This window comes from Calypte anna, chromosome Z (genome assembly GCF_003957555.1).
Source record: "Calypte anna isolate BGI_N300 chromosome Z, bCalAnn1_v1.p, whole genome shotgun sequence".
Classification (NCBI taxonomy): domain Eukaryota; kingdom Metazoa; phylum Chordata; class Aves; order Apodiformes; family Trochilidae; genus Calypte; species Calypte anna.
Genome location: NC_044274.1, coordinates 63,692,534 through 63,706,581, shown reverse-complemented (window position 1 = coordinate 63,706,581; position 14,048 = coordinate 63,692,534). Strand labels below are relative to the sequence as shown.

The window sequence follows — 14,048 nt, the reverse complement described above, 5'->3', positions numbered from 1 at the left end:
GCTTTTAGGCTACAGGTAGTATTGCATAAATAACAGAAGACAATAAAACCCTATAACTATTATTAGGCAGAGGGCTCTATTAGACTCTTGGTTTGAAGTTGTGTAATTCCTCTATTTTCAAACCAGGTGTAATGCAGGAATGAAGCACCTATGTTCTAGCTTCCTTGCTGGTGAGAGCTGGGAGAAATTATCTGAAGTATTAAAGTGTGTTAAAGTGACCCAAAGCCAAATATAGCCCACAGGTGCCTGGCTAATGATTTGGCTTCCATTTTAGACAGTTTCCAATAGCCTTCATTAAATAACTCAGCTACAGCATTAGCTATCCTTACAAATTCTTATCAACGTTATAATTAACATGTATCCATGGGTAAAACCTCGTGTTAATGAGACAAGGTTGTATTTGAAGGAGAATCTTTTTTATCTGTTGGAGCAGCTGTTAATGTGGCTACATACCTGGCTGCATCAATTAATCATTTCATTAAGCAAAAGTCCTCTTAGCCAAGCTAATCAAAAGCATGCTGATGACAATTTTTCCAAACAATGCCCTGAAACCTAAACAAACAAACCACTTCAAGACTAATAAACCAGCCTTGCTTCGATGAAAAAGCTATGCCTCATTACAAAGGATTAAAAAGAATTAAAAAAAAAAAAAAGAAGAAAGAAAGAAATAAAAGATCTGAGGGGCATTTCATTACCATTATAAATATATTCTTTTTGGGGATGATAGCACTGGCAAAACATCCATCTCTGATGATCTCATCTGAATGGTTAATGCTGCCTAAACATAGCTCTTTGCTGTACCATGCTGAATGTGACAGGAAACACATGCTTTCTGCACTGCCTCCTTGTGGGTGAGGAGAAGATGCTGGATCCTGAGTGCTGGGTCCAAGCCCTTCTTTCAGCATCCCAGAAGCAAGCTGAGGAGTGTCGTAAGTCCTACTGAACTTCCATGAGCAAGCACATGAGAACAAGCTGGGAGAGCTTGAAAGAGAAAGTGGAAGATACAACATAGGAGAGAACACAATGTAAATCAACATCTTCGGAAGCAGCTTCTTCAGAGAGGTAGCTCAGTGTATTAAGAAATGAGACCATTGGTGTCAAAACTGTCTAAAAACTTCTGGTACTCTTGTATTCTCTTATTTCTGCTGACTAGCTATCTTCTTAAATGACTTTCAGTCCATGTCTCAGAAACTTGATCCTGGACAAGGATCTCTATGGCCTTGTCTTCAAGGAAAAACATAACTTCTGAGCAGAAGAATCAGACAAGATTTACTCAGCCATGGGAAACTGAACTGTATCTAAAGCTCAGGTTTCTGGGACTTCTCTGGTTACCTGGAGTTCCTCAGTGTGTTTTATGATAATTTTAGTGACACAATGCAGAGACTTTTCCCACTGAGATGACAGCTTTGAATCTTTGGGATGCACATAATTTTAGTTCTTGTTTCCTGGAAGAGCTGCTGCGATTGCGCAAGTAGCAGAGGCAAGCAGAAGGGTGAGCTGCAGAGGGAGAAGCTGCAAGCTGCTTCCTCCCCACTAGACTTGAACAAAGTACATCCCAACCTCTGTGGTGGCTTTGATCTCACCCCCATGTTACCTGAGAAAAAATAAGTTGCTTCTTGCTGCTCCTATCATCCTGACAGGGCTACAGGCAAACATCAGGATGTGGAGCTGAGGATGTTTCTTAGACCCTGGGCACTGACTCAGGCACTGTACTGTGATAGCAAGGGAAGGAGAATTATCAGGGCAGGGCAGAGAAGAAAAAGTCTCTCAGTTATCTTGACGTCTGCAGAAACAACATGTGGTTTTCTCAGTTGGCAAAGGACTATGATAGAAATGGAGCATATTCTCTTTCTGCCTCCATTCTGTCACTTTATGAGGTCCTGGTCATCAACAGGGACATTTCCAGGCATTTCATCTGTTGGCAGGAGCCACAGGCTCTGCCTCAAGATTACAGTGATAGGAGACAACAGACAGGTCTTGATCCTTTTGACACTGTGGGAGAAGTATCCCTGAACATGCTGGCAGCTGCTGACCTGAAGGGAGAGACATTCAGCTTCCTTGCATGGCGCAGGGCTGGCAAGTAGGCTTGGAACAATGCTAGGCAGTACTCTGTGTGGGCCAGCCAGCCCTGTGCAATCACAAACACTCATTACTCGGAAAGAAAAACCCAAAAAGAGCAATTCCCATTACAATTGCTGCAAAATGGCATTTGGAAGGTTTGAAGCAGGGTGGAGAAACCCAAAATCCCCCAGTGACCAACACATGGCTGCCTGCAGCTACAGGCGCATGCAGGTGGCAGCACCTGGGAGGAAGGCAGAGAAGCTGACAGGCTGCTGGTGGTCAAGAGTATTTTCAGCACTGTCACTCAGGGCTCTGGCACTGTGCTGCTGGAGCTGTCCAGCTAACCAGGGGAAGGAGAGGAGACCTGTGCCTGGCAACTGCTTGACCACCGCAGCTGAGCTACTGCTGCGTGCACAGTGAAGGATGATCTGGCCACCTAGCTTTGGTTCAGAGAGAGAATCAGTAAAGATGTGGAGAACCTGTCAGCACAGAAACTTTCGTGGGGCACTGCCAGGGCTTGTGACAACATTCATGTGCTTGCAGAGTGATGCAGCAAACATAGGAGAGGTTAAAAAAGACCCAGGGGTCAACTAGCCTGAGCCTCCCTGCCCGCCTTCTTCTGGAAGAGCGCTGCTGTTGCCATGCCAAGGCACAACCTTTGTTGCCAGGGCAACCTAGAACTGGGCTGGGGGTTGCCCCCTCAGGGACTGCGGGTCCCTCCGTGCCAGTGCTGCAGCTGCTGCTCAGCGGGACACATGGCCACAGCGCCTCCAAGCTCAACCCTCAGTTGCACCACCCTCAAGCACCAGGGAAAAGCTGTGCACTAGTGCAAACGAGTAAGGTGAGCTCTTTTACTCTTTCCCAACAGCTCTTTATGCTTTAATTACCTTCTCTTTTCTAAGAGCTAATTAAGTTTTATTTCCCCAGTCAACCATCAGGGCCCCTCCCAGCCTTCTGCCAGACCCCTTCTTGCTCTTGGAGTCGAGGTCAAGCTCCTGGGGTTGTCCTAGGGTAGCGCTGGCCCAAAGACGCCACTTTCCAGCTGCCGCTGGGCAATCACTCGTGCCCCGTAGAGGACGAAGCCCCAGCAGAGCAGCACCACGGCGGCCACCATCTGCGGGACAAAACCACACTGCACTTAGGCTGTGGCGGCACCGCCACCGCGCCCTTTATCCCCCGGTTCCGGTGTCTGCTGCCTCCACCAACGCGTGCGCACCTCCCTTCTCCCTGCTACAAACTCCCTCAGCATTCCGGGCGGCCTCGGGCCCGGCCATTCCCCAGCTCTGCCTCTCCACAGGGGAACACTCGCCCTGCACAGCAGGCAGCCTGGGCTCTGCCGCAGCGCGGACGGCACATCCCGCCCGCCTACCCTATTGCCCCTGAGGCCGTGCCAGTCCCTCCCGCCCCTGCCCCGGACTCCCTCCCCTCGTCCTCCTCCTGTTGCGCACCAGGTCGCAGAACGAGCGCGGGTCCCGCCCCGGCTCCGCCATCGAGGCCCGGCCCGGCCCCTCCTCGGCCTCCGTCGCCCCTCCCCCCCGCACCGGGCCGGAAGTGACGGCACAGAGCGGCGCCACATTCCGCTCCCGGTAGGCAGCCCGGCGGCCGGCGCGATCCTGGCGGTGTCGGGGGGCGAGCGTTCCCCTGGCAACGCCGCCGCCCATGGCCGAACCCCTGCAGCGCCTCTGGGAGGCCGCCCGCCGCCGCCGCACCACGGGGGAGGAGCGGCGGGGGACCCCCGGTTCCGGCCGCTACCGGACGCGCCGCCGGCTGAAGGCGGCCTCGGCTAGCACGGGGAGCCAAGACCCAGCGGCGGTGAGTACGGGCCCGGAGGCCGGGAGCGGGGCGGGGAGAGGCCCTTCGGGGGGCTGTGGGCGGTGTCCGGGCCGAGCTGGAAGCGGGGGGCTGGGTTGGAGGGAGCTGGCCGTGGAGGCATCGCGCCGTCCCGGCCCTGTGACATCGCGCCGCCGACCCCCGGTGCCTCCGTGTCCGCCCGGCTGAGCCTGTGCCTGGCAGGGCCCGCTCCCAGGCTGTCTGTGCGAGTCGGGGACCAACGAGCCGGGAGGTATCACGGCAGCTCAGTGCAGCTGTATTGCAGTGCCCCAGGGTAGCGCTGGAACCCGAAGTGGCCTTTGCATAGATGGGGGCATTGGCACGGGTGTGCTGGGCCCCCCCGCATAGGGAAGGACACGGAGTCCAGAGAAGTGAGTGCACGGAGATGATCGTAGGGATGGAGAAGCTCTGCTGTGGGGATAAGCTGAGAGCATTAAGGTTGTCCATCCTGGAAAACAAAAGGCTCCATGAAGACTCAACAGTGTTCTTCTAGTACCTTCTAGTACCTAGGGCTACCAGAGAGCTGAGGAGGGACTTGCAAAAGGGCATGGAGCAATATAACAAGGAGTAATGGTTTTAAGTTGGAAGTAGGCAGGTTCAGATTCAATGAGGAAGAAATTCTTCACTGTGAGGGTGGTGAGACACTGGCACAGGTTGCCCAGAGAATCTGTGGATGTCCTCTCCCTTGAAGTATTCAAAGCCCAGTTGCATGGGGCTTGGAGCAACCTGGTCTGGTGGGAGGTGTCCCTGCCCATGCAGGGGGGTTGGTACTGGATGATCCTTAAGGTCCCTTCTAACTCCAGTTTTTCTGTGGTTCTCTGACAGCCTGACTAGACACAAAAGCAGTTTGTGACTGAGGATGAGCATAGCAATGACACTTGGCTACATTTGCTTCAGTTACTGAAACAAAGGCTAATTTAGTCTGGAACACATCCCCAGAGGTGTTCTGGTCCAACAAGCTGTTAGTCCAGCATGAGTGTCCAACAAAACAGGAACAAGACATGTCTAGCAGAACTCCAGAATGGGTAGTTTAGCTTGAGTGCAGTTATGTGTTTTGACTTTTTCCCCCCAAAAGAGAGAACTCACTTTTCTCACATTATTTATGTGTAATTTTTTTCTCTTTTGAAGTGTTTTCAGGAGGATACTGTGTAAATTTGAAAGAAGTTATTTATGAGCAGGCAAGAACACAGAATCCTGCCAGCTACACTCACATATGCCATTCTCATTCTTTTTAAAACCTGCAGGACTGTAAAGTCAGATCTCAGCATGGAGAGTGGCCGAGAAAAGCAGTTAGGGTCCTGCTGCCTCTTTGCTCTTATCTCTGAGTGCTGAACCCCTGAAGGTGACTGTCAGGGGTTTCTGCAGTTGGACTGGAACATTTTTGTCTGTGTTAGTAACCATCTTTTGTTTCTGCCTTTTGTAGGACATGACGTCAGCAGAAAAGGAGTTTTTGGAAGGTGGCAACTTTTCTCCAAAAGCGGGCACCAGCAAGCTGCCAACAGATGCATCTCCTGACTCTAAGTGCCCCATCTGCTTGGACAGATTCGATAACGTTGCCTACCTAGACCGCTGCTTGCACAGGTTCTGTTTCCGCTGTGTCCAGGAGTGGTCAAAAAACAAAGCAGAATGTCCCCTCTGCAAACAGCCTTTTTTTTCCATTTTCCATACCATTCGTGCTGAAGATGACTTCAAGGAGTATATCCTCAGCCCTTCAGAAAACAGCTCCTTCGCCAGCCCTGACGGCCGGCGGTTCCGTTACCGCACCACCATGACTGGGGAGCGCCGCGCGGCCGCCTCCCCCTCCCGCAGGACGCGGTCCCCTCCAGACAACGGGATCCTGTTTGAGGGGCTGTCGAGCGAGCCGGTGCGGCAGCGGGACGGGGAGATCCAGCAGATGATGAGGAGGCTGGCTTCCAGGAGGAGGGCGAGCGCGGAGGGCAGGTCCCTGCGGCAGATCCAGGAGGAGGACATGATCAACTTCCGCAGGGCGCTGTACCGCACCGGCGTGCGCATCCGCAGCATCCAGGACGGCGGCCGCTACCGCGACATTTCCGCTGAGTTCTTCCGCCGGAACCCCGCCTGTCTCCACAGGCTGGTTCCCTGGTTGAAGAGAGAGCTCACGGTCCTGTTTGGTGCCCACGGATCTCTGGTGAATATCGTGCAGCACATCATCATGAGCAACGTGACGAGGTATGACCTAGAAAGCCAGGCCTTTGCTGATGACTTGAAGCCTTTCCTGCTGAATCGGACCGAACACTTCTTGCATGAATTCATCAGCTTCGCGCGCTGCCCTTTTAACTTGGAAGCCTACGATCAACATGCCAATTATGACTGCCCTGCACCATCCTATGATGAAGGAAGCCACTCAGATTCGTCGATTATTACGATATCTCCAGACGTGGCATGTACTCAAGGGCCGGATATTAGTTCATCTGTGACTGGTCTTGATCAGGCTCCATGGGATGATGAGACTCCAGGGCCCTCCTACTCCATTTCAGAAGAGGCTCGTGCAACCATCGCTTCTCCTCTGGAGACATCGGAGAGTTCTGATGAGGACGCTGCAACAAAGAGTCAGAGAACCAAACTGCAGTCTGAGCCACCGGCTGATGCTGACTCAAACGACACTGACTCTTCCTCAGACAATTGTGTTATTGTTGGGTATGTTAAACCATTAGCTGAGAGGACACCAGAAGTGGTGGAGCTGTCCTCAGACTCTGAGGAATCCATCAAGGAAGAGAAAGAGGAAGATATAAAGAAAGAGGAGACAGTCCCGAGTCACTGCTGGAGTGACAGTGAACCAAGCAGGAGCTTCTCACCGCATTCTCCCACGTACAAGGAGGATGTAGGTAGCTATAGAAGCTGCTTGTCTCCTGCAGTTGAGAAGACAGTGTCAAAACATAACGAGAAGAACAAATTTAAGGTAAAAGATCTATCTCCACAGGGTGTGATCTGGAGTCCCTCTTCAGGAAGTGACACACTGTGCTCCCCGTGGCATCACAGGAAGGGGAAGTCCAGGAGCCCACAGTCCTGTTCAAGGAACAGTCGAAGCAGTCATGGCCATCGGTCTAGGAAGGAACATCGTAGCAAAAGCCAACTTAAAAAGAGACAATCAAGAAGCAGAGATAGTAGCAAACATCGGAGCAAAAAAAGCAGCAAGAGATCAAGGGCTCATGACACTAGAGTCTCTCTAAAGAGCCACAGAGGATCTCTGAGCCATGAGAGCACTCCCTCCAGAGAAGTAAGCAGATCACGATCACGTAGCAAAGGCCACAGCAAAAGAAGATCAAGAAGCAGAGACAGTGATCATTACTATGTCAGGGACAGTTACCAGAGCAGATACCAGTGGGGTTATGCTTTCTGTAGTCGAAAGACATTTGGAGATGGCTATGAGTCCTCCAGCAGGAGGAGAACTCAGTCTAGTACTCTCTATTCTGCTAGTCCAGAATACAGGATACGGTCGTTTATTGAAAGGACAGACCCACACAGCCAGAGAGGGGTCCATGAGAGACACTATTACTGCTATGAAAGGTGCAGGTCTAGGAGTCGATCAAGCAACAGGTCAAGGACACCTTCTGGAGGAATTGACAGAATGAAAAGTGAAAAGCCTGGAGGAAAAAGGAAGTACAAAACTCGCCACTTAGAGAACACGTTCATGGAGAGCACAAGTCTAGAGAGGGAAAATGACCCCAAGAAAACTTCCTCAAAATTCAGTGACTGCTGCAAAAATGAAGATAGCCTTTCAGACAATCGAGCAAGCAGTGAGACAAAGCGTAAGAAAAAGAAAAAAAAGATGAGGAGTCCAAGTGTGGAGATAGTTTATGAAGGAAAAGCAACAGACACAGCAAGACATCTTAAAAAGAAAAAGAAAAAACATAAGAAGAAACACCGGAAACATCACACGAGTAACTCTGCACACTCTTCTCCAGTGGTGATCACAATTGATAGTGATAGTAGCAAGGAGCCTGAAAGCACTGAATACGACAGCACTGTTACTTGGACAGGCACAACTCGGATAAGTAAGGGGGAAAATGAGTCCCCATCTTCTTTACTGGGAAGGACAGGATGTGGAGATGTTTACAGAGCTGGTGAAGAAACTGGGGAACCAGCCAGTGAGAGCACTGTTCCTGCCAGGAGGGAAGTCCTAGATGGAGATGTCAGAAATGCTGATGGTGAACCTGGAGAAGCTGTGGCTTATCAGAGTCTTCCCATGGTGGATGCTGGCAGCAGCACGCCTCACACAGAAACTGTCAACAGTTACGTTCCAGAAGCACCATCAGCACCTTCCAGTCCACTGCCTTCCCCCAGGACTTCCTTTTTAGAGTGTCCAGAGAGACAACCATTAATACTCAGACTTCCAAAGAGACTTGTCAACAGATCCTCCTGGTTTGATTTCCCGGAAGAAGAAATGTAGCATGGTCTCCACGAACACTTCTTAAAATTAAGATTTTGTTTTGACTATCTTTTTCAGGAAAAAACCACCTGTTAATCTTAATAGACATATGGGGATTATGTGAAACCTTTGAATGTGTATGCACTTTTAAGTCAAAGAAGATAGAATATTGCTAGCACATACCTTGTAAAGTTTTTCAGAAGTCTGTAAGTTCTAATTTCGCAAGGCCATTCTGTTTTGTTGTGGTATGCAAAATTTATTCACAGAATACTTTAAAGTTTTGTTTAAAATAAACCACAAAAAAATGACCCCAAAACAAAAGCCAGAAAATATTATTTTATGAGAACTGCCAGGAAATTCAGGCTGAATGTCAATCTGCATAAAGCAATAAAACTTTTTTTTTTTTTTTTTGGTAGTTTAATTTTAAATGTGTGGACTTTGTGCTCTTCAAAAAAAACATTTATCTTTAAGTTTTGCGTGCCTTGCTGGTACAGACCACTGGCTATTGGTGTGTCAGAAGTAGTCCAGGTTGGAAGGGACCTCAGGTCCCAGCCCTCACTGAAAGCAGGAACAACTTTGATCACATTGCTTGGGGTTTGTTCAGATTTGAACGATGCCAAAGCTGTGGGCCTCTCTATGCTATCTCTGGTAATGTTTGAGTATTTCCATGGGAAAGGTTTTTTTTTTCCAAATTTCTTTTTTGCGTTTTCCTTGTCTGTGTCTTCTACCTCACATCGTATTGCTGTGCAGCTCTAGAGGAGCCAGTTTTCCTCTTCTGTATGCCATGCCACTACGTAATTGAAAGCATCCATCTTGTCTGCAGCTCCTCCTGACCTGGCTTTAGGCAACTTTCACTCAGCTCAGTTCACCCCAGATGTCCTGCCACAGGTATGTACCAGGCATTGGGGTGAACCAGGGTCATCTTCTCCAGGTTTGGGTCTTCTCTATGTGTCAGAGGGTATGAAGCATGACCTCATGCTTGATTAACATCCTTTATTATATTAATGCAGAATCCAAATTTAAAAAACACTAAGCCAGCTAGGCCCCAATTGTGTTGTTTGCTACACATTTACAGATACCCACTATCTACTGAATTATTTATAGCTTTATTTGTTACATACTTAAAAATACTTTGTTCTAACATCCTAATTTTAGCTAACTCCTCTACAGCTTGCAGCTGATACAATCTCATAACTTTCTCCAGAAGCCAAACTCCTCCAACCAATCCCTGTTGTACTTCTCACCTTTATCTCACGTAGCTCTGCCTGTTCTTGTGATGTTTTTCCACATCTATGTGTACAGCAGTTCCTTTTCAGGATTGAACCAGGAAGCTGCTAATATCTCCCCTGTATTATTGCCTCCATGAGTGGCAGAGTTGATACTGGATGATTGCCTGCCACATACCCACCATGCTGCTCTGTCACTTCACCTCCTCCCCAGGATGGGGGAGATGGTAAGGTGGCAAAGCTCCTGGGTTGAAATAAGGACAAAAATCACTTAACAATTACTGTCACTGGCCAAATAAACTCAGAGACAATTAATTTATTGCTGATTAAAATTGAGTAGGATGCTGAGAAACAAAACTAAAACCATCTTCACCAGCCTTATTCTCAGGCTCAGCTTCACTCTTTTCATTCTTGAGTTTTCTATCACCTCCTCCCCAGCCGTGCAGGGGGATAGGCTGTGTAGGTTGTGGTCAGTCCATAACACTGTCTTTACTGCTCCTTCCTCTTACACTGTTGGTCTGCTCTAGCATGACTCTTCCCTACAGAGTCCAATCCTTCAGGAGTAGACTGCTCCAGCTTGCCTCACAGGGTCACAATTCCTGCCAGCAAACCCACTCTTGCATGGGGTACTAAACACAAATTCCAGCTCCTGCCAGGGGCCTCCTCCTCCACAGGAGTGCCAGTGCACTGCTGGAGCACACCTGGAACATTTCTCCCCTCCTTCACTGACCCACAGAGCTGTTTGTCTCATGTTCTACTCCTGTGTCTCTCCCTAACACCTGACCCACATTTGCCCCCCAAACCCTGTCCTAGAGCTAAACCCCCAGACCCTATGATTTTAGATGGATATAGGTGTTTAGGTTTTCAGCTGAGTGGAAGGTATCTTCCACTATTCAAGTATCTTGGAAGATACTGTCTTCTTCATTACCAGAAGTGACTTGTTAAGAGATGGGGAATGTGGCACCATCTTCCTGCATCCCAGAGTTTGAGATAATGAGTGGAGATCTTCTTATCAAGAGATCATAGCCTCTTTTGCAAGGTCGGTCTACTGAAGTGCTTTATGACAATCTTAAACCCATAAAATGACAGTTCATAACATAGGCTCTGACAGTTCCCAAGAGTGATTACCCAGTCTCCATGGCTACTGAAACAGAATAGATTGGCTAAGAGTAATGCAGGAATGATAGACATGTAACCAAAGTTAGGAAATAACAAGTAGTTAGTGTTGCGTGCATATCAGCCTGCCTGGGTGGTTTGACTGATTCCTTTTCCTGCCAAGCAGATGATGTTCCCTAACCAAGCACCAGTTTCTGTGGCAGCAACAACATCCCAGGTAGGCAGTATCACCCAGAGCCACTGATAAGGTCTTCACAATGGGCCACTCTGTTTTTCTTGTACTGTGATGGAGGAAGAGGAATATCTATTTTTTCCCCATCCAAAGAAATGTCAGCAAGGAGGCCAGTCAGTTAAGAGATTAAAAAAATAGTATGTGGTAAAGCCTACATGCAGTTTTATAGATGCATTTGGTTAAACTTAGCCAAGTGTCTGTTCCATGCTTTTCTGCCTCCTTTCCCAGTTTAACTTTAGCTTGTCCGTGTTTGACATACTCTTTTCTGAATGTATTTTCCATCAGCTAGCTCAGGCAGTTAGTTTTCCTTTTTTTCTCTATATTGAAGTATACAGGTATTTCAGAAATACACCTTAATTGCTGCACTAGTGCTGTTTTCTTCCCTTCTCTGTACATTTTATAGAAGTAGAACTGAAGATGCAGAGTGAAGTTGAGAATAATAACAGGAATCATAAACCTAAGTGGATATATTTTCCTCTGTTCTAATAGAATTCATAGTGGCATCTGTCAAGACTAAACCTTGCTAATATCTACAGGCATATGCTTTGCATATATTGTATTTGTATGGGTGTAAAAATGTGTTGTAAAATATAATGTAAAAACCAGTCTTTTTCTTGAAGGAAACTTCAATTAGAGTCCAAATTGCATCCCAAATTATTAAAAATTCTTGAGAAGTATGCCAGTCATGAAAGCAAATTCTTAATTCCTTTGAAATTACTGTGAGTAGAGCAGAAGAAAAGTTTGAACTGTTGAAGGAGAAGAAGGAACTCCCTTAATGTTTAGGTCAATGAAATGAGGCTAAAAGCTGTGGCACATTCTTACCATGCTAGGGATTATAAACTGTACTAATAAAGGGTGTTGATAACCTCTTGAGTTTCCTACAGAAATACATTGCAAAAGTGAGGGAGAGCTGGCAAGTAGTTTTTAGAAATATGAGCAGTGCTAGGGTTCAAAGGTAATTTCTATGTGCTTGGAAACCTTGAAAATCTAAAATCTTATGTTCCTCCCTCTCTTTGAAACACATTTTTTGCTTAGGTCAATCCTTGCTTATTTAAGTCCTTCAAGCAGCTCGTATCTGCAGGAGACAAAAGAAAAGATACCATGGAGTCATCCTCCTTTGCCAGGTGTTCTGAAGATGTATCTGAAGATTAAACTTCTTGTCTAATTGGGAAGACTCAGAGATTCTGGATGAGACCACTGTAAGAGAGTTGACAGGATTTAGCCACTGGTACTGTGAGGATGAAATTTGTGGCTTTAGTGCTGAGTAAAGCCCAAGAATTTATGAACAGTGTGCTTTACTGCTAAAAGATTCCTACATAGTCTGTGTCAGCTGATATTGATCTTATTTCAGGCTGCCAATGGTGGGTTGAGAACCTTCAGTTTCTGTGTCTGAAAATGTTCTGCACATATGGGAAGATAATTCAGACTATGAACACTGTTATCTGTGTTAAGTACTGTCGTCCACAGTATTAACTGCACATAATACTCTGAAAGGTTAACTATCCCTTTTTACAGAACTGGTAGAAGACAAATATATTTACTGGTGGGATGTGATAGGTATAGTGTAACATTTGTTTAGATACCATCCTTCGAGGATGTTTAGTTGGGCACAAAGCAAAACACTTGGGAATTCCCCAAGCCATAGTTAGTTGGACTGCTGAGATAGAGCAAGGTCTAACCAGCCTGGAAAGGGCAGTATTTAAATTACCTGTCAAAAGAACCAAAAAACTTGTACTACATCTGGCAGTAGCCAATGTCTTAGAGGTAATTTCCAAGAGTTCCAAGGCCTTCTATGAAGCTTTTTGCTGTCACATACCCACTCTTCAAGAGCTCTTAAGGACACTGGAACTCTACTGCAACCACATTTACAATGTGTATTTTAACCCAAAACTCTCTAAAATTTCAGTGTGACTGGTAAACTTACTCTAAGTTTATCAGTTTACTTGAATCTTCCCCGGGATACACACTGTTTTTTTTAAATGAATAAACTTTTCTCACTCCCAAGACACAGACACAAACTTGATGAGTGATGTTTAGGATGCTTCCTATTAAGTCCAGATACTTTGAATGGTTATGTTAATTTTAGGTATATCGCAACTACTTAATAAAACAACTGGTGTGTTTTTAAACTATATACCTGAAAATAATTTGGCTAACAATGTTCTTTGGAAAGCAACACATAGCTGCTGTTCTAGGTCCAAAGACAGAAAGGAAAAGGAAATGTTATCAATCCAGCAAACTCCTATAAAAAGAATGAGAGGTTTTTTTTGTTACTTAACTATGTCGGTGCTGTATGAAGTTTCTTTATTAACGTGCTGCCATCTCGTGGTAGCTGCTATTTTCCAAAGGCAGAAGGCTCAACTCTGTGCCCATGGCAGAGACAGTGAGAAAGCTGCAAGGGTGGGAGTGGTTCTGTAACTTAGTACTTTCCTTTTACCTTGCATGCTAAACGAATATATTATTCCTTCAGGTTTCTGTGCAAAAATTCTGTAGTTTTCTACTTTATTGAGTGACTGTGTCCAAGTTTTGGCAGAGGTTGGTCACAGGGCTGGCCTCTGCAAGAAGAGAACATAGACGGTACCAGTGGGTCCACTGTGAGCCCACTGCAGGATACAGCTGAATCCATCAGCCAAGAAACTGGCACTTCTATGAAAATGCATTTAAGAAAGGGCAAAACATCAAACAGCAGTGTGAGGAGTGGAGAAAGAAGTGCGAGAAATATCCCTGTGAACACCGAGGTTAGAGATGGAGAAGAGCAAATGGTGCTCCAGACATCAGAGCTGCGACAGCTCTGCAGACCATGGAGAGAATGTAAGGCAGCAGGCATTTCCCTGCCACCTGTGGAGAGGACTTTGGTGGAGCAGGCATTTCCATGCAGCCTATGGAATCACTACAGAAACTGATTTTCTATGCTGTGTGGGACAGAGGGTATTGAAGGGAGTTTCTTTAACCTAATCTAAAAGTATACAAAAGTATACAAAAGCATATCAAGACATCATCACAAAGGTAATGTCTTGTGAGAAGGGTTACTTCCTAAGGAAGTATCAGATTAAGTCTCAAAAAAATGGTGTAATTTTTTTGGAAGACTCCTAATTTTAAATTATTTCCCGACCACTAGGGTTTGACTGGAGTGCACAGCATGCACCCAGAGTCATCAAAATAAACTGCAGGTGACATCTGGAACAGGCCATTT

General features: G+C 46.7%; 1 protein-coding gene and 1 long non-coding RNA gene across 2 annotated transcripts; one reads left to right on the top strand and one right to left on the bottom strand.

Moving 5' to 3' along the window:
• Positions 1-2,910: 2,910 nt before the first annotated feature.
• Positions 2,911-3,607, bottom strand: LOC115599933. The gene is made up of 2 exons (XR_003988695.1): positions 3,510-3,607; positions 2,911-3,175 (listed from the first exon to the last, which is right to left on the bottom strand). It is a non-coding gene; the product is annotated as an uncharacterized LOC115599933 (long non-coding RNA).
• A 36-nt stretch (positions 3,608-3,643) lies between these two features.
• TOPORS (TOP1 binding arginine/serine rich protein) lies at positions 3,644-8,669 on the top strand. The gene is made up of 2 exons (XM_030467655.1): positions 3,644-3,873; positions 5,315-8,669. Exons 1-2 carry the CDS (start codon positions 3,721-3,723, stop codon positions 8,300-8,302), a joined length of 3,141 nt encoding a protein of 1,046 aa, XP_030323515.1. The 5' UTR covers positions 3,644-3,720; the 3' UTR covers positions 8,303-8,669.
• The last annotated feature ends 5,379 nt before the right edge of the window (positions 8,670-14,048 follow it).

Bases quoted from the DNA above. Each gene is read 5' to 3' on its own strand.
- TOPORS (XM_030467655.1), top strand. From the start codon at position 3,721: ATGGCCGAACCCCTGCAGCGCCTCTGGGAGGCCGCCCGCCGCCGCCGC. The intron at 3,874-5,314 runs GTGAGTACGGGC...TGCCTTTTGTAG, and splicing joins GGAGCCAAGACCCAGCGGCG to GACATGACGTCAGCAGAAAA.